At 47.2% G+C, this 19,869-nt stretch overlaps 1 protein-coding gene across 6 annotated transcripts in view; it reads left to right on the forward strand.

Annotated features, from left to right (window-relative positions):
- Tbc1d22a (TBC1 domain family, member 22a) overlaps positions 1–19,869 on the forward strand; it is a 287,645-nt gene that overhangs the window by 126,436 nt on the left and 141,340 nt on the right. For all 6 annotated transcript variants that reach the window (XR_015624388.1, XR_015624387.1, XM_087559126.1 and 3 more), the window contains 1 exon segment: positions 6,996–7,105. Coding sequence is in view for 4 of the 6 variants with exons in the window: in XM_087559126.1 (XP_087415252.1) it covers positions 6,996–7,105 (110 nt within the window). In the remaining 2 variants the exon portion in view is untranslated.

A 19,869-nucleotide genomic window follows, 5' to 3' on the forward strand; every position in this document is an offset into this window, starting at 1 on the left:
CAGCTTTCTCTGTCCTGTCCTATGGCCACCTCAGGCTGGCTTGGCTCTCAACTTTCAGTGTCTCTGTGATGGTAGGGATTTACATGGGTCAGCCCAGAGCCAGTGCCCAGGCTCTGTGAGTCCCTCCCTCCCTCCCTCCCTCCCTCCCTCCCTCCCTCCCTCCCTCCCTCCCTCCCTCCCTCCCTTCCACCATGAACTTAGTATGGGCAGGCATCTACACCGGACAGACACCCCTACACTTCCATCTCTGTCTCATTTATTTTCTCCTGGGTCTTCCTTCCTTCCTTCCTTCCTTCCTTCCTTCCTTCCTTCCTTCCTTCCTCCCTCCCTCCCTCCCTCCCTCCCTTCCTTCCTTCCTTCCTTCTAAACTGGCAGACATCTGTACAATGAGCAGCCAATAAACACTGAGTCCAGAGGGCAGTGAAGGAGCAGTTTCCTTTTTAGACATTAAAGATGCTCTTGTTTCACCCTCTCCCTTCCTATCCTGGTTTCTTGTTAGTACTTCAAGCTTTCGGTAGAACCAGTTACTACTTCAGTGAGTAGTTTTTCTGTGAACAAAAATGCCTACTCATAGTGGTGTTGTGAACCCAAGAGTCCAGGCACAGTAAGAGTGCTGTGTTTTGAAGGAAGAAAAGTGACATCACAGGCCCAGGAAGTGCCTTTCTTTCTGTGCTTGCATCCCCACCAGCATCCTTCATCACAGGCCCACTTTCTTCCTGAGTCTTGGTTTCCTGCTTGTGTGTTGATCAGGGTTCAGTAAGGCATAGAGAAGGGACTGCTGATTCTCATCACCCAGGACTCTCTCCCAGGCCACTGGACTGCTCTCTGGTCTTGGATATGTGCCAGCTCACCCATCTCACTCTGATCTTGTGGTTCTGGTCTGTTCACACCCCTCCCTCCAATTGTAGGTTTGTGCTATGGCCCCACAGATGGTGGCTGAAGTTTTCAGTTTTGGAGTAGAGAGGAATGGTGGCTGTGTTTTTTTTTTCTATAACCTTGAATTGAACATTATTTATATTAGAATTAAATATTCCCACCGCAAAACCAATTTGATCACTGTGTTAGTTGTTTTTGCTGAACCAGAATTTTGTGAATTTATAGTCTGGAGTTGTGGCGCTACCCTCACCAAAGCAAGACCCTTTCTCCACAACAGAAACCAAATCTGCGTAATTAAGTGGTACAATCTCCATCACTGAAGTGTCAGGGTTTCAAATTTAAAGCTCCCAAGTTGGGAAATGTGAAGATTAGATCCATAGAGCAATTCCAGCTTGCTTATAAAGAACAGAATATTTTTGATTACCAGTTAAGCTCCTAATTATGTGAAGAGGTTTATTGCAGGGTTTGTGCAGCATAGGTGATTAGTGTCGTCATGACAACAGCCTCTCCCTCCTTCCTACCACCAGGAGCTTGCTCTCTGCCAGGTGCTAGCTCTTTACTCTACAGCCTGGCATACTAGACATCTGTACCAGTGTCGAAGGATCCTTTGGCAAGAGGGAAGACATATAAACTGGAGTCATTTTCCTCCTTTCCAGTTACCGCCCTCTGTTACATGAATTGATATGAAGGAGATCCTAACTCCACTCACTGCCTTAATATTACAAGGTAAAAGTCTAGTGCTCAGGTACCTCAGCCATTTCAAAGCCTGACGTCGTCCCTGGAGGCCTCCTCACCCAGGAGCCCTTAACTTGGGATAATGTCATGGCACCAGTTCAGTCCTTTGCTTGAGTGACAGCCCATGTGCTGAACGTTTTACTGACAGTTTCTGCTCATTGAGTCCTACTTTCTAAAGTCGTAATTGTATAAGCTGGTTCAGTTGTCTATTTCAGGAGCTCCTCCACTGTTTCCTGGGCCAGAGGCTACAGTGCATCTGAGAGGCAGGTGACATGTGGAGGGAATGCCCAGGATGCATACCAGGCTAGAATTCCCTACACCTTGTCCTGAGCGCACCACTTCCCCATAGGCTGCCACAGTGCCCTAATAGGCACCCTTCCACTAAGGGGGTTGAGTGTATGCAAACAGGCTTCTAGCACAAATCAGAGTAAAGACTCAGTGGTTAGCAAGTGGCAGGCAGCCCTATCACTGCCCTGGTCTCCATTTTGAGCCTGTCTCACCTTCTACTCCTCTTTGTTCCTGGGTGTGGGAAGATGGGCAGAAATTTTCATTCTTTGCTTCCCTAACATAGCCTTTTTATATTATAAAACAACAATTAAATACCTGTGCCTGCCTCCTGTCTAAGTCACTTAGATTGTTTCTTCTATCTGTCCACCCACCTCTCACCACCTATTTCCAGTCCCCTGCAGCTTTCTGTCTACACTCACATCTGCGCAGACTTTTGGGATGATTAGGACTTTTCCTCAGTGCTGTCCCCTCCCTATAGCACTGGACCTGTCTGTTGGACGCACTAGCGTTCTTCACCTGGTTCTGCCCACAGGCCTGCAGGTGTCACGGTCATGCTGTCCTTAGCATCCCTGAGATGAGCTGAGAGATGAGCTGTTGAGACGGCTCCAGCAGCAGCAGTTCTCCTGTTCTCTATGGAACTCTTCCACTCTACCCTGGATCCTTCTGCCCAGCTCCCTGTATCCCCGTGAGCCAGGGGCCTCCTGGCGATGCCTGCAGTGTAAATGGGATTGTTGACCACATGATATTATTTTCAGATTGACTTTGTGCCTAGGAACATAGCAAACATTTTCAAAGCAGCTCATTTAACTCATCTTCTAAACCTTTTCATGGTCTAAGAAATCAGCTCGCCTTGAATCTTATATCTGTGCTTCATTCTGTGACTTAGTGTTCCCTTGGGATCCTCTTGGGATTTCAGAGCTTGTGCCCTGGCTGCAGGAGACTCTTCTGCTTCCTCCAGATTCCCTGAAGTAACTTGTGCACCCCACTTAACATTCTGGCTGCTCTGAGGGTCCTTTGTTTCCAAGGTACAGGGCTCAGGATTCAGGTCCGGAGTGGAGAGAGAAGGTGTTGAGATTGTGGAAAAGAGAAGGCTGATACACTACAGAGCAGTGACCACACACTTGTTTCCGGTCTAGTTTATACTTGAGGGGAAGAGCAGGAGCTAGACTCCTGCCATGTTTCAGATGAAATAGACTTAATAATTTGATCAAAAGTTGCCTGGAGAGTCCCTGAAGTACTCAGGCCTATCATGGGTGTCTGGGTAGATTCCTGAGCTAAGGTTGGCTATAAATGCCCTCTCCGAGTCCAGGGGCACACTGTGTGTCACCCACCTTCCACCACAGTTGCCACTTCTACTCAGCGCATAGAGAAAACAGTGGTCACTGAACCCTTAAGGACAGCCTGGCTGGCCCTGAGTTGGCTGGAACATTTTCACTTAGGCCCTGCTCCGCAGTTGGCTACTGCCCAGGTCAGCCTTCCCATCCCATCTTCACCTTACCGCTGGTAGTTTTTCCTCCTGAAATGTGTTTCTTCCTCAGAACCCTAGGCTTGCTTGGGATTCCTCAGTGCTGATATTGTCTTTCTTATCTATCGTTTTAGCGGAAGCATTTTTCCCCCACTGACATGATGGCGACTCCTCCTTATGGTCATGGTAGGATGGCGGCAGCTGGGATGTGGGCTGGTTGTGGAGCTAGACTCTTCCGTATCAGTGCAAGCTTCCTAGCTCCCTGTCCCATTCCCTCCAGCTTGCCCTTTTGCCCCCTTCCCTAGGCAGACATACCCTTCTGATACATGCACACTCTGGAGGACGTATCATTTGGAGTTAGATGATCTTGCCTGAGAGCACTCCCTAACCCTTTCCTTGTCTTCTGACTTGTAGAGTCACTAGGTCACCATATCCATTCCAGTAGACAGAAGGGGGTCATATCAACTGCTCTTGCCTATGGTGTAGTCTAGGCCATGTCTCCTGGGATGGTCAGTGTCCTGTTCTTTTTGGGGGTGACCTGTCTGAGTGGTCTTGGCAGTCTGCACTGGGTTCCAAATCTGTACCCACAGTGTGGACCTTCCAAAGTGCCCCAGATCTCCATCCTTGCCTGTCCACAGTGTATGTGGCTACTGTAAGGGCGAGCCTATTTATTCCATTCTAACAGTGAGGGCAAGCATGATCCTCTTGGCGTTTAGAAGACAAATTGGCAGAGGGCTTCTTGGAGTTAAATGCCATTACTTCGTTACACTGAAGAGTAACAAATGACCTGCTGTGAGAAATGACACCCAGAATAGGCTGCTGACATTTCCTTGGATAAAATAATAGGCTGGCTAAACAGACTAAGAAATATTGAGGCTTCTGCTTGCCCCACACAGTGCCTGTTTTCTGCAGGTCCAGGCTGTGCTAGCCCGGCTGCTTCTGTGAACTGGAGGTCCGAGAGGGCCCTTCTTGGTGTTTACCTTTGATTATGCCTGAGGAAATGTTTCTGTGCTTGGAAGGCCCTTGAAAAGGGGTATGTCAATGGAAAACATCTCAGAAGATGTCCTCTGAACGTGGTTGTTGATTCAATGCCCTGAGACTGGAAAATAAAATCAGACTTGCTCCGAGGCTCACAGGATGGGAATCAATTCTGCTAAAGAGTTTTTCCCAGGGAGCAGGAAGAGACAATTCACACCCACGTGTGCATTCTTGATCTTCCCATTTCATTCAGTGGAAAGGGGGCACTGGGCTGGACTGGATGTGAGGCAGGCTGTGGTGCTCTCCCTATAGTATCTATCACCTGAGAGAGGTAATAACTTCTGCTACTGCAACCCAAGGGACCAGGGAGAGAGCACCTTTCTCACAAAATCAGGGAACGGTGTATTCACTAAAGGGTGTGTTGAGATCAAATGCTGGCATTCCGAGATCAGACACTTACCAGGAGTGGGTCTCTGAGGACTGACTATGAGGAAGGATTCTTCCATCCATGCAGGACTATATGAGTGTCACAAGACAACAAAGGAGGGTCAGATAGGTACCACAGCCATGCCTGTCAGTCTGACCTGTATCCAACGGAAGGGGGGAGAGTTGGTGACCAATTGTGGGTTGTGAATTCTTTGGGTCCAGTATGACATGAGTGATGGTATCCTTCACACACTGACCCTGGTTCTGGCTTTCTGCTACCTGGCTGTTCTGGCCCTTGAACATATGTTTTCCTTCAATTGGTGGGATCTTTGTCCATCCTGCCTATCTCTCTGCCCAGGTCCTGGTCTGTAGTGATAGGTCCTATCAGTGAAAGGTATCAGTCCAGCACCTGCTGTGACTTTCACCCCGTAATCTAGACAATCCACTGTTTGCCAGCTGATAGGAAACAAGTCCTGCTCAGGCTCCAGCACACATGCACCCTGAAGGCCACAAGGAGGTTGCTCCTCCCCACAAGGCATCCAGAATTGGCATGGATGCAGACAGAATAGGCATGGATGCAGACAGGAGTTGGTAGGTACTGCCAGGAACTGGGAAGAGGGTAGGAAGGGGTGACTCCCAAAGGGGACAGGGATTCTTACTGCGGTAAGGAAAATACCTTGGAGCTCATGGCGGGGATCTCACAAGCTCTTTCCCCAGACTTGCACATGTGTTTGCAGTATGCAGGTATGGTGAAGGTCCTGCTTTTATGCATTCAAAGAGTAGATTTCATGGTATGAATGTCACATTTTAAAAGGAAAACCAAAGAAAACCCCCAACTTAAGCAGTGCCACAGAGAGAACCGGGGCACCAGCACCATTTCTTACAGACCAGTATCACCGTGGGTAAGGTGTGAGCTGGTGCCAAAGGGCTGGGTCCTGCTGGTTGTGTGTAGGATTGTCACCATTTCTAGGCTCTATAGGTTGGCACAAAGAGCCTGCCTGTCAGCCTGTACGCAGGGACTTTGATGTGACAACTCTTTCTCATTACCTTCCTGGTCTCTGTTATACAGAAAGAACCAGGAAGGCAGTGTGTTCATCCTTACGTGTGCCAGGAGCCGTGCAAGTGCTGGAGAGGAAGTCATCACTGAGGATGGTTAGAAAGCTGGTGGGCGTTGGCCCCAGGTCCTTTGTGGGGGACAGTTAGGAAGGTGTGATGGCTAAGGATGGTTGGGTGGCTGGAGGTCTGACCCAGGTCCCAGGTCCCTTGTGGGCTTCCTGAATCCCAGGCTGTTTGCTAACCTCTGCTGTGCTGTTGTTTCTCTGCATGCCATAGGCTGTCAGAGAGCCTGACAATGGGAGCAGAGTTGTGGCAGGTCACCTGAGTGGGCATGTCTGAGACGCAGGGGGGTGATGGGAAAATGATAAGCTCTTGAAAATTGTTAGCAGTGGTGTTAGCATTGCTGGGTTTGGTCTAGACTTTCAAAATGGATGTGGGCTAAAATGTTTTCTTCTTAAAGAACATTTTTAAAATAAAGATGCACATGTGTTTGCAAATAAAATGAAAATAAGAAAATGATAAAATGGGTGGTCAATTTCTAAACTGTTTATGAGCATTTTCCTGGGTAATAGTCCTTCTCAGGGTCCAAGATGAATTTGCTCAAATATCTGATGAACCATTTCAATTAGGCATCTGTTTTCTGTACTTTCAGAAGGAAATTATTTTGAACACCACTGTCTTCTCTGAAGCTCATCTGTGCCTCTGCCTTCTGGGGCATTAGATAGTAGCACAGAAATATTTACCCAGAGCAGTTTGGGAATCTCTACCTCAGAAACCGTATTCCAGAAGAATTATTACTGAATGAATTTGTAAGCTTATTAGAAGCAGAGTTTTTAAAACTGATGGAGAAACTTTCAGTTCTGATAGGGCTTAGCAATGTATGGTAGGTTTTCTCTTTCTAGAATATGAGCTATCTGAGAAGTAATAATTTATAATATATTAATTATGCTAATTAATTGGAATGGATTCAGAATATTAATTATCTGCAACTAATTAGGTATTAAAGTTGAGAACCATTAAGTGATGAGGTGTGGGTCTCATGAGCCATTTACTCGGCATGATCAAAATGTGGTAGAGGGAGGCTGGCATGCATGCGCATGGCCGGGTTCCCGGTTTGTTTATTTCATGTGGTTGATTGCTTCTTGTATCTTCCATACTTGGTTCTGCACAGACCAGGAGGACGTAGACAAGGTCGATGTCTCCAGCGTGCCTGCAGAGGTGCTTCGCAACATTGAGGCTGATACCTACTGGTGCATGAGCAAGCTGCTGGATGGCATTCAGGTGAGCTGGCAACTTGGGAGGCTCAGGGGGCTCCGGACAACATGTCATAGCCTACTGGGAAGGCCACTGGGATATACTCTACTAGCTGGCTTCTGAGTTAAAGCTATCTACCTGAAAAAGCGGACAGCCTTTCCCTGTCTGGAGCAGCACATACTTGCCTCAGGGTCACAAGGCATGTGGTAGGTCATACATGCTCCTGGTTCTGGGAACAGTTATTGTGTCCTGCCAAGTATTACAATACTTGGTGTGTGGAGTTTGATCCCCATTCTCTGATCTCCCCATTGCTTCTGCCTGTATCCTCTAGCCTTTAGCAATACTGTGGGCACTGGTAAACTGGTAAAAAAATCCTTGGCAAACTACTGGGCGCCTATTCCTTAAAGGGCATCAGATCTAGGCAGTATCCCTTGACTGTACCTTCCTTCTAGGACTGTAAAGCAGTCCATAACCCTCTTCTAGCTTTGATGGCATGACTCTGTATGCATGTGTCACTCCCACTGTGCCTGATCCATAGGGAGGCTCTAGCTTTTATAGTCCTGAGTACCTGGGCATCATGATGGGGACATCATTGATCTCCGTAAGGAAGTTAGGGTTAGTGGCTGTGATGTTCACAGAAAAGCCCCATGATAGCTTGGTTTTATGTAAACAGTATTTGTGTGTGTTGAAACCTGCACAGAATGGGGACAGCGGCTGGATAACTTGTATAGCAGTGGCTGAAGTAGGCAAACCAACCCTCAGCTGCCCTGTGGGATGTTTTGGCCCAGAATACCCTTCCTAAACACCTGCTTTATACCTGGCATTGTGTTCTGCTCTTGAGAAGGAGCATTGAGTAAGGCATGAGTCATACCTAGAGGACCACACTGTGGATTGTGGCCCAGATGTTTCTTTAATGTGTATGGAGGTGGCAAGTACAGGCTCCCAGGATTAATTATGTCTAAAAGAGATGCTGTAGGAGGACAAGGAGTTTTGTTGACAGAGGAGGGGAAGGGACTGAATTCCCAAGATTTTCTCTGGGAACCACTTGCAGAAGCCATGCAAAGAAAACCACGAGTTGTGCTATGCCAGCCAAGGGAAAGTCTTGGTCTCCACGGCATCAGGAAGCCAGCTGGGACACAGTTGTCCTCGTCTTTCTGAGTAGGTGTCTCAGCTCATCTATTGGACCTGAAGGTCAAATAATGCTTCATAAGGTGTTTGGCTTAGACCCTGAGGCTTAGTCTGAGTGGATCAGCCAAGTGGTATGTCAAGGAGACTTGGGTTTGCATTGCTTTTCATACTGAGGCTGACGGGGAGAAATTGGTATCCCCTGTGTAACTGAGGAGCGGAAACCTCTTCTTCGCTCTTGATGCAGATGGCCCTTGACTTATTTTGTTTCTTGTAAAGACAAATGTGCCCACTAGAGACTTGTTTGGGCCCAAGCATCAATTCATCACCTCCTGCCTTTTTAATGTTTTCATATTTACTCCCTCTTCAGGAACTTCAGGCCTTTCCCTGTTAGAGAAGGGATTGAACCGTAATGTAAAAGTTTATAAATTATCACTGTCGCTTCTCTGATTGTGAGTGATGGGGCTTGTGCCATTTAAATACAAGATTATGTGGCTTCTGTTTGTAAATAAGATGGCCGTACAACAGAATCAATGCTGGCCTTTCATTTTTCACCTGAGCTTTGTTGTCTGGCAAAGTGGTTTATTGACAGGGCTGAGAAGCAGAAGGCACCACAGTCCTCTGGTGCCTATGTTTATAGCACGTTCATAGCTCAGTGGGAGCTATCTGTCTTTCCCTCACATGGCTAGGATTGATTTCACAGGGGCCTCCTATGAGCCGACGTTGAATGTCCTCATTTCACCGTTCGGAATTTGGGAGCTTGACTGGATTCCTGTGGCTCAGGCAATCCCGATAGCCTGGAGACTGCAAGGCTCTTCCATGCAAGAGCCAGTTTTGTTTTAGGTTAGCCTGCGAGGGTATGAGCTTGGTTACAATACAGACTTGAGTGGACCAGCAGCCTATTCCTTAAGGGCTTGCATGGCCCTGTTCTTTACCAGTGTTGACTTTCCACTCCCATTCACACCTCTCTTTCCTCCATTATTTTTGTTCTGTTAGAGTGTTCTTTTCTGAATATCCATTTCCTTGTGCCATGGTCTAGGTTGAAAGCCCTCAGAAAATAGTCTTGTTTTGCTGAATGCAGATTCTCCTATCTGGCCTTGACCTGTGTCTTTATTTCTTCAGGAAGGTTAGGTTGACTTATCAAATGTGTTAGGCATCCATACCACTTCCTGGGGGGCTTCCATGGAGTCATGGTTCCAAATTGTGGACCAAACTAGGGTCACTGGCTTTGTGGTTAGTAGGCAGTGCCCTCAGGGATGAAAATGGGAGTTGGGTTTATCTCCTGCATGTGGGCATTGTGCCTTGTGTCAGATCCAAGGTCCTACCTGTACACCAGGTGGATGCTCAGAGAGAAAGGCCACTGCCCCAGGTTACACAGCCTGTGAAGGGACCCACATTTGGACCCCCATGGCTTCTGTGGCTTTTGCTTTGCTGAAGTAGATAAACTTGTCTTATAGACAGGTTCTAAAGCAGTGGTGTGACCTTTCCTAATACTGTGACCCTTTAATACACTTCCTCATATTGTGTTGATCCCCAACCACAAAATTATTTTCCTTGCTACTTCATAAGTGTAATTTTGCTATAAATGGTAATATAAATAGTTTTGGAGATAGAGGTTTACCAAAGGAGTTTTGACCCACAGCTTTTCCTGCCTTGGAAGCGTGAAGTAAGAGAAGAGCTGGCCTTGCCCTGGGAGATCTGGGTGGCAGGGTGTGCAGAGCAGAGCTGCCCGTGCCCATGTGTTTCAGTGCACAGATTCACCATGTTGATTAGACAGTCACCAGTCACACCCCTTAGCATCATTTCTTCCTCAGAGTAGTGAACCATAATCTTCCAAAACTCAAATTCATTCTTGGAAGTTCAAACATTATTATTGGTAACAACCACTATCTGTTATCTGAAGTTGTAGAGGAACTGTTCATTTTGGGGAAAATAACTGGTAAGGTCCCACATTGCATAGCCAGCTTATCTGTGAAAGTGGAGAGGGCATCCGGTGTAGTTCACAGCTGCAGGAGCTGTGTGGCGCTTTCCTGGAGGGTAGCTTGCTTAGCTTGCCCTCCATCCTGCCTCAAAACGTTGGAAGATGTGCTTCTTCCAGACAGAGCTTGAGTACTCCCAGTAGTAAAATTAGACTTAATTAAAAAATTTTTTTGAGACAAGGTCTGCCTGTGTAGCCTTGGCTGTTCTGGAACTCTCTCTGTAGACCAAGACAGCCTTGAACTGATAGTAGTCCGCCTCTGCATCCTGTGTGCTCGGATTAAAAGTGCGAGCAACCACCACCCAGGTAGATTTAAGTTTATTGTAGCAGTTAGATTCCTCTTCATGAGGGTGCTCTTCAGTGGGGCTGCCTTTTGATTGAAGTCCTAGAGCTTTGGGACTGCACTGACCACCAGCAAGGCTTGGTGCTGCTGCCCAGATTGTTGCTCACGTGCTGGTGTCTACTCACTTGTGCTGTGTGTTTCAGTACAAATGTCAGCACAGTGGAGAAGGTCATTTGTGTCCCTGTATTGTTTTAAAACCAGCTTTGCTCTAACAGACTACTTGAAAGGGTCTCAGGGACCCCAACAGTTGACTGGCTGGTCATCGAAGACTCTGAATGAGACTCATGCTTTCTTAATCTAGGCACATGGCAGTCTCATGAGCCCAGAGAAAGTACAGAGTGATCTGGATCAGAGTCCTGGCAGAGAGGACCAGGGGATGAGAAAATAAAGACGATAGGAACGTTTGGGATCAGGTGATCTTGCACAAACTGACGGCTTATTCCAAGCCTACTTATTAGGAAGCACATCATCTTATATACTGTGTGCAGGGGGAAAATGGGACTGAATCAGTAGAAAGCTATCATACAATGGCATGGAAGCTAATCAAGCAGTGTTGCACAAGGAGAACACAGGATATCTCAAGTTCCTCATAGACAGAGCTCACAGCAGCCTTGGGATTGACAGCCACAGTCCTTAAGGGGATAAGAGTTGAGTTTCAGGATCTGAAGTTGCAGGTCCTCCAAGACCCTAGCCCCAAGCCATTACTGACTGGCCTTGCCAAGCATGCTCCTGGTGTTAGAGTAAGAACTATATATTTTTCTCTGTACACCAGGGCCTTAGGAAATACTCCCAACAACAGAGCAGACAGAGAGCCTGTGTGGTAGGAAGATCCAGTATCACTGTTGACAGGAATGGGAGCCCTAGTACATTGACTGAAGGGAGTATGATATGCCTCGGTTTAACTAAAATGTTAAATTCAAATGTGAAGGGAGGAGGCACAGTCTGCAACCAGAATACAACTCTGAAGACTTTGAGCAAACTAACTGGAACTTTTGGCAGCTAGAATTCCAGTCATTATATCCTGCAACCCAGTAGACAGGAGAGGGTTAGTGGACTTAAGGGGTCTGAGGAGAAGGGGTGGAGTGAACCCAGAGGAGAGAATGGCTGGAGGGAAGATAGCAGTAGGAAGATGATGACTGAGAAGTTTGGACTTTTGCTTTGTTTGTTTTATTTGTGAAGTTACAGTGTGGGTACCGCACTCACCTTAGCCTTGGAATCTTGACCCTTGTTCCTTAGAGTCCACAAATAAAAATGAATCGGGGGTGGGGGGGGACAAAGTGCAAACCATACAGATGTGAGGTGGGAGGTGTGGAACGCAGCCATGAGGGACACACAGAGGGAGGGTAGGTGGTGACTACAGACTAGAGATGGAGGTGGAGGTAGGTAAGAAACAGCCCCAGAAACAGCAGAGGCTGGAGAAAGCGGGAAGATATGCTTGACATTTTGAAAAAAAGACACTGCTGAAGTAGACTGGATTGAAAACCCGAGAGCCAGCTGTGCCCTGTCTAAGATAGTCACGCCAAACACAATGGAACAGAAGGGAAGAAAGGGTGGGGGGAGTGCAACCATTAACGCCATTGTCCTAGCCTGTCCCAGATGCCTCCCGGCTAGATTGCAGCATATTGAAATTTTGGACCCTTACGGTCCAGCTGCTGCTCAGCCACCCCTCAGGAGTCAGGGCAAAAGGATAAGAATTCACTATGTCGGGGGAGAGATATGGCTCCCTGATTAAAGGCTTTCCAGGGAACCACTCAGGTAGGTCACAGCACCTGTAACTCTAGCTCTAGGGGACCCCATATCCTTTTTGGTCTACGTGGTTATCCCCCATATTAAAACACAAAAGCAAAACATGAAAGTTGGACATGGTGACATATACGTTTAATCTCTGCTCTTGGGAAGCAGAGTTCTGGGCCAGCCTGATCTACATAGTAAGTTCCAGGCCAGTCAGGCTATATAGTGAGGGTCTGTCTCAACAAACCCAATCAAACCCAAACCATGAACGTATAAGGAGCATAGCTGGGAGGAGGCAGGGCATGAAAGGAGTGGGAGGGCGGGGCAATGAGGTGATGAAAATAGAACCAAACCATTGCTGTGCGTAATTAATACTTGCGAGTGAAAATCTCGAAGGGTTCCTAAGACGGGGAGCATTTGTACTGCAGCCTTAGGCTCAGCCAGTGGACACTGTGAGTCCTGAGGTAGCCAGAGAGCAAACTTACTCTTATAGCTCACATGGGATGCACGTGACAATGGCTGCCCTAGGAGCTGCTCAGGGACTGTACAGCTCACAGCCTGGGAGCGTCCCACAGGCTTAGAGGAGTGAACTGTGCTCAGGCCCTCTGTGTGGACCCACCATATTGTTCAGGTTGACATGGCCCATGCTGGTAGGAAATGCTGAAGAGGCCAAGGCCTGAGGGTCATGGGTTTGAGACCAGCTTGGGCTGCACCTTTGTGTGGAGGCAATAGCTGCTAGTAGTGCCTGGTGGGATCTTATGGCCATCCCTGGAAGGAACACTGTCAGTCAGCAGACACTTGCACCCAGGAGGAGACCCTGTCTGTGACTCTGGTGGGATGAGGCTGAAAGGAAAGTGCTTGGTGGTGAGGCACTTGCTAGCTCTGGCATCCAGACCCAGTGGCTGCCATAGAGCCTCTGACGCAGATTTTAAAGCTTTGATGTAGTCATCAATGATGGAGGCAGAGTTCCCGGGTTTCCTCCCCTAGTGGTGGGTTGTGCAGATGGCAGGTCCTCTGTGAAATCTTGTGTTGTTCCCTTCCTTCCCCTGGTCTGCAGGAATCTCTGAGTATTTTCTGGGTGCCTTGATCTCTTGGTCACACAGGCCCAATTTGCAACTCCACTGCACATGGGTTTCTCTGGCTTGGCTCCCTGTGGCCATCGAGGATATGAGGTGAGACCTGCAGTATATTGGTATTTGAAGCCTATGCAGGGACCGTTGTTTCTGCCCCTCAGTACACTTCCAGGCCAGCAAGAGGTGTAGAGTTCAAAAAGAACTGACTTGGCCTAGTTTTTTCCATTTATTCTACAGTTTTCTATTTCTCTTTTAAAACAGGTCTTTCTGTATAGCCCATGCTAACCTGGGTCTTGTGATCCTCCTGCCTCAGCTGTTTCTGACACACAGGTTATCTGTCAATGCTGCTCTTGGTGTCTAATGCTTCCTCTGTGGGATGGCTTCTGGTGTAGACTGTGGGAATGTATATCAACAGATTCTGCTGGCTGGATAGTTTTTAACAAAGGATTGCAGGAAGGCAGGTAGCTGGCTTCAGGCCTGATGAAGCTGGTTTGAATGTCAGTGCTCCTAGGGTGCAGGCTGGTGATGGACCCCTATGGAGTCTGAGCCCTTTGCTGTCATGGAGTCCAAAGTCTGGGTAGTTAGGAGTTCTGGGCTGCCAGTGCCTTCTCCGGTTCCTGGGGGATTATTCTTGTGCTCCAGCCAGTCTGTTCATTTCCCTAACAGCACTCAGGCCGGGGTTTGTCGGCTGGCCATTACTGCTGAATTACGGCTCCGTGCCTGCCTACCCTGAAGTCATACTATTACTCTTGGACTCATTACTTAGCAGGACAGCTTCTTTGAGGAGAAAAGAACCGTTGCCTTTTATAATTAGTCATTTACATTTCCTTTTCCTTGGGGAAGAATTATTCAATCTGAGAACTGGTTGGTGGCCCTCGCAGAATAGGAATGGGAGGGAAAGTAGCTCCGTTATCCTGGAACTTGGCTGGTGAGAAGGCCACCAGAGAAGGCTGGTGCCTGAGTGGGCATTGACCTAGCATGGGAGGTGACCTTCAAGTGGAGCTGTGGTGACCCTCAGGAATGAGCTCCAACAGCTTGGACTTCAGACTGTCTGTCCCAGAGGCTAACTCCTGCTTACTCAGTTCAAAGGAAGGGGAGCAAGGGAGGACCACTGTGCTTGGACAGGAGGCTCTGCCCTGGCCTCTGCGGACAGTGAGGAGAGGAGCCTGGAGGAAACCCTACTGACTTGGGAGTGAGTGGGTGGGGCACATGTCCGCTTACAGAAGGGAACCATGGGCCTCATGTGGATCCTGCTGAGGCTGGCTTGTGTCTTCAAGAGTCAAATGTGATTTTAGAGTCTTTGTCAGTAAAATGGAGGTGTATTAGACAGACAAAATCATCCCATAACTGGGCTACTAAGATTCTTTAAGAATGAACTGTAAGCAAGTTACAAACGAAATAAAAAATATTAATTTAAAATCTTTAAAAAAAGATAAAAATCCACATTTTTGCCTGAACAAAAGGGGTATTCCTTTAAGTCACCAAACTCCCCATTGCCTGAATATGTCAGTCAGCTGACCTGCTGAGAAAAGCCAGTGTATCTCCAGAGTTTCTGTGAATACCCAGTCCAGGCCGTCTCACTGACAAACCCACTTCTCTTGATTCCTTACCAGGAGTGGCTGGGTCTCGGTGTGGAAGGAGGGTCAGGTTGTTTTGTTGTTGTTAATCCTGCCCGGCTAACTTGGAATGCTACTATTTCTTCCACACTGTACTTCCTCCTTGCCCCCCCACTTGTGTGTCATAGCGATCCTTTGTCAAGACGTGTGTATCCGGAGAGCACTCTCCCCTCACCATGGCATAGTAGCGTAGCTCCAGACAGTGCTTTCTAATGAACGGAAATCTCTTACTTTTGATAGAACCATTTCAGGGGGTGTTATTATTTTCTGTCATGACTAAAAATCCTTTGCCAACTCACAGGATGCCTTATGCTTCTTTTTTAGAGGCCATAGATGTAGTACTTTCTTTTTCGATTGCTGTAATAAAATGTCCCAGCAAAAGCAACATGAAGGAGGCAGGGCTTATTCTGGTTCGTAGTTGATCATGGTGGGGACATCCCAGCTGCAGGAGCATGAGCTGGCCGGTCACGTCACATTCACAGTTAGAAAGCAGAGGGTGATGAACGCATTGTCTATGTTATACAGATAAGATCCCTGCCCGGGGTGTGGGCCTGCCCACAGTTAAGGTGTGCCCTCACATATCAACATCATTAATACCTCACAGACATGGTCAGAGGCCAACCTCCACTTAGATAGTCCCTCACAGGTGCCCAGAGGGCCGTCTCGAAGACGATCCTAGATTCTACCACGTTAGCCAACCCTAACCATCACATCTCATTATTTCCTTGTGGGTCTGCAGCCTGACTCTTGCATATGCGATGGGGGAGGTGTGTGTGTGTGTGTGTGTGTGTGTGTGTGTGTGTGTGTGTGTGTGTGTTCGTTCATGCGTGTTGGTGTTTCTCTGTAGACTGTGTAGTGACTACGATGCCATTTGTTAAGAACAGTTTTGTTCTTCTGCATTAGATTGCTTCAGTGTGTCTTCTGAATTTTAACTGTCTAAGGGTCTGTTTCTGGATTTGGTTCTTGTCTATTGTAGGACTGCTGGGCCTTCATTATGCAGCCCTTCCTTTTGTAAATTCTGAAGCATTTCTTCAACTTTGCTCTTTAAAGAACTTGTCTTGAAGATGTTTGGTTTTTTGCATATAGTTTATTGTTAATCTGCTATTTTCTTAAAAACAGAACAAGTCTGATGGGATTTTCAGTGGGACAGTTGTGAAGCTATTAGTTGTGTTTTCTTAGAGTTGATATTTGCAGCATAGAGTTCATGAACATGGTTTAGTTTTTAAGTTTAAACTTTATCAATATTTTGTAGTTTTCATTGTGTGGGTTTTTGTTGTTGTTCATATGTTGTTTATTTCTGATTGGAGGCTTGCCTTTTCTTTTCTTTTCTTCCCTTCCCCCATGGGGTTTCTCTGTGTAACAGCACTAACTGTCCTGGAAATCACTTTGTAGATCTGCCTGCCTGTTCCTCCCAAACTCGTGTGATTAAAGGCATGCACACCACCACCCAGCTTAATTGGGGGTTTTCAACACTACCTTACATAGTATATTGCTGTTGGTATTTTTCTCTACTGTATATATGATAACATCTAGATAGAAATACATGTTTTATAGCTGACAAAGATTATCGTCCATTCTTTTTTACACATCACATTGCTCTCTTTTGCTGTTTGTGTTCACAGTACTTTGGGTCAAGGGTTCTTTCAGTCAGGGTAGACTGTGGACTGTTCATCTGTTTATCCAGGCTGAGAGAACGTAATGCTTGGTCACCAGTGAGTGCCAAAGCCTTATTCACCCCAAGAGTTTGACTGTTAGGAATTCTCTACTCCATGCTTCTAGTTTGAGGAGCTGCTTCACAGAGGGCAGCAGTAGCTGGGAGGAGAGAGAGCTAGAGCAGCAGGCACAGCAGACTCTGCGATGTCTGCTCATGTCTGCCTGCGTCTCTTCCAAATTGGCTCCAAGGGCCTTTGAAAATGAACCAGCCAATTGACTGATTGATTTCCAGAACCATGTGTGTATGTGTGTGTGCGAATGCGTGGATAGCTGTAAATATATGTAATATATATATTTATATATATGTAGGTATATGTGTATATATATATGTATATATGTATATGTATGCATCTCTCTCTCTCTCTGTCAACATTATTTTACTCTCTCCTCTCCCTTAGGGCCCCCCCACATGTTTCCCCATCAGTCCTTTTCAAATTTATGACCTCTTGTTCATTATTATTTATTATTATTATTGTTATTATTATTATTATTGTTGTTGTTGTTGTTGTTGTTGTTGTTGTATATGTGTATGAGTCCATTTAGTTTTGCTTACATGCATATGTTTTTAGAGCTGACCGCTTGGGATTGGTTAGCCAGTCAGGATGCTGATCTTTGGGGAAGCCATGATGTTAGGCTTTCAGGAGGGTAGCTTCGCTGTCATGTGGAAGACACGATCCTGTAGAAGTCTTTCCTGGTCCACTGGCTCTTGCAATCTTTGAACATCTGCTTCAGCAGTGTTCCCTGAGCCTTGGGGGCAGAGTTGTGTTGTAGATGTATGGGTGGGACTGGGCTCACCACAGTCAGTTGTTTTGGACACTTTAGCTGGTTGTATCCTTTTGTGATTGTTTCTGTCTGCTTAGAAAAGAAGCTGCTTTGATGAGGGGTGAGAGCTGCCTTTCTCTGAAGTTCTGGAAGTCCAGGTTCACACTCCAAGCAGAGAGAATGTGTGTTCTTCTTTGTGGGCGAGATTTGTGTCATTGCCAGGTCATACTGCCTGATGTGCTAACCCAGTCTGCCGTCCTCCCGGTGCTGTCGGCCTTCCTTGGATTGCTGAGGCCTTTGAGACTTCCAGCTGTAGTTGATGTGCCTTGTTCTTTGGTTATGCTAGACTTTACCACATAACCCAAATCTTAGTGCTAGCTGTGCATCCGAGGACCACTGTGCTGTTTTGGCAGATTGGTATGTCACAGGGGTCTGCTGTTGTGATGCGGCTTGCTTCTTGTCAAGGTCCCATCATGAGTCCCTTTTTGTCTGATGGCACCAAACACTTGCATCTCCTTTATTGGGACCTCTTCTCTCCTCTCTCTGGACTGTGTATGTGTTATTGAAAGTGCTTGTCCTCTTGCCTTTTTTCTTTCTTTCCTTTACTCTCCCTCCCTCCCTCCCTCCCTCCCTCTCTCCCTCCCTCCCTCTGTCCTTCCCTCTTTCCTTCCTTCCTCTCTCTCTCTTTCTTTCTTTCTTTCTTTCTTTCTTTCTTTCTTTCTTTCTTTCTTTCTTTCTTTCTTTCTTTCTTTCTTTCTTTCTTTCTTTCGGCAGGGTCTCAGTATATAGCTCTGGTTGCCTTGAACCATATATCTACCTGATTCTGCCTCCCAAGTGCCAGGAATAAAGGTGTGTGGCACCACTGCCTGGCATCTAGTGATAAAATCTTATTTTGCTTCCTTTTCAAACTTCCTTTTAATAGCTGTTTAGAGCCGCTTCAGATAAATCATAACCCTGGACCGTTCCTATGTAATCTCCCTCCCCTCAGCCACACTTGCTCTGTTCTGAAGAACGTAACACACTTGTGACTGACAGGGCACTGTCAGTGAGTCATGACAACTGAAACTCATAGTTTAATTAATGTTGTAGACTATGGGTCTGGCAGATGCCTAACAACATGTGCTGTCCATTAGTCCTTAGTAGACACACAGGTGCCTCCTGTTCATCCACCTCGCCTTCTACCGGAACCTGGTCTCCTATGGTTTTGTCTTTTCCAGAATGTCACATGGTTGGCAGGGTGTGCTCTCCACACTGACTTTGCTCATCTTGTTACTTTGTCCTCTATCCAGCAGCGGCTCTGTTCTGACCTCTCTGCACTGTCTGACTGGATCCTGCCCTCAGTGTTGTTGCTGTGCTGCTGCTTGACCCTTGTCTGAAAATGAGCCTGGGCATGTTTCTTCCGTGGCTGATTGAAGAGCGCTGCGGCCCTGCGGTGTCTCCCAGAACCCCTCCCTCAGTGTTAGACACTGTCCTGTGATCAGCAAGCTGGGGACAGCAAGGTTGGGAATGTACTTGGGGTAGGGGCTGTGTAGGTCCCACTGGATACAATTGCTCACCCTACGCCCTTGTGAGGGGTCATACTGCCTGTCTTTGATAGGTGAGAAGCAGGAGGAAGTTGAGCTAGCAGATGGGCAACAAGGAGTTAGGCAAGGCACCATGTGTTTTCAGTGGCTGGTCTGTGCTGACTGTACTCTGAGAGGCTTGCCACAACCCCGTCCTTGTCCTTGTCCTTCCCGCCTCTTCTCAGAGGCTGTAATGGAGACATTCAGGGGTATCGCTTTAACCAGTGCGTCTAAGCTTGGAGGGACAGCTAATGTGATGGATGACATAATCACGATTCAGAATGAGTTCAGCTGCTTGGAATACCAACCCAGAACCAATCAAGTGAGCACGCTAATGGGAATAAATGTAAAATCCTGCATTCAACTTCAAAAACCCAGTCAGACCAGGTCAGTGGGAAGCAGTTGGGACAGTTTGGGTTGACTGCGTCCTCGGTGGGAAGCTCTGTCATCATTTTGTCTCCATTATGGCTCTTGTCTTGTAGCTGATAGCCCTCACCCTCTGTGGTCCCACTCTGTTATTTCTACATAGCACAGTCAGGGATCTTACCACAATTCAAATCTTGTAGCCATGACAGTGGACAGCTGCCCTTTCCCCTGGCTGACGTCATTGGGTAGCTGTGCTTTCTCACCTTCTGCTTGTAACTCCTTCAGAATGGCCTCCTCCCGTCTCTTGCCTTGCTCCACACTTCTCCTTTCCTGAATATGCCATGCTCCCTAAGGACCTTGGGGACCCTCTGTGCCCTGCTCACCACCTATAGCTCTACTTAGAACCTTATCTCATGCAGCCTAGGTCTCACATCCTCACAGTGGTGTTCCCAGCCAGGCCCTATACTATACCCCAGGGCCAGCACTCACTGTGGTCTTCCCTTCTGTGCTGTGCTGTGTGGC

Source organism: Rattus norvegicus, chromosome 7, assembly GCF_021556685.1.
Source record: "Rattus norvegicus strain SHRSP/BbbUtx chromosome 7, alternate assembly SHRSP_T2T, whole genome shotgun sequence".
Taxonomy (NCBI): domain Eukaryota; kingdom Metazoa; phylum Chordata; class Mammalia; order Rodentia; family Muridae; genus Rattus; species Rattus norvegicus.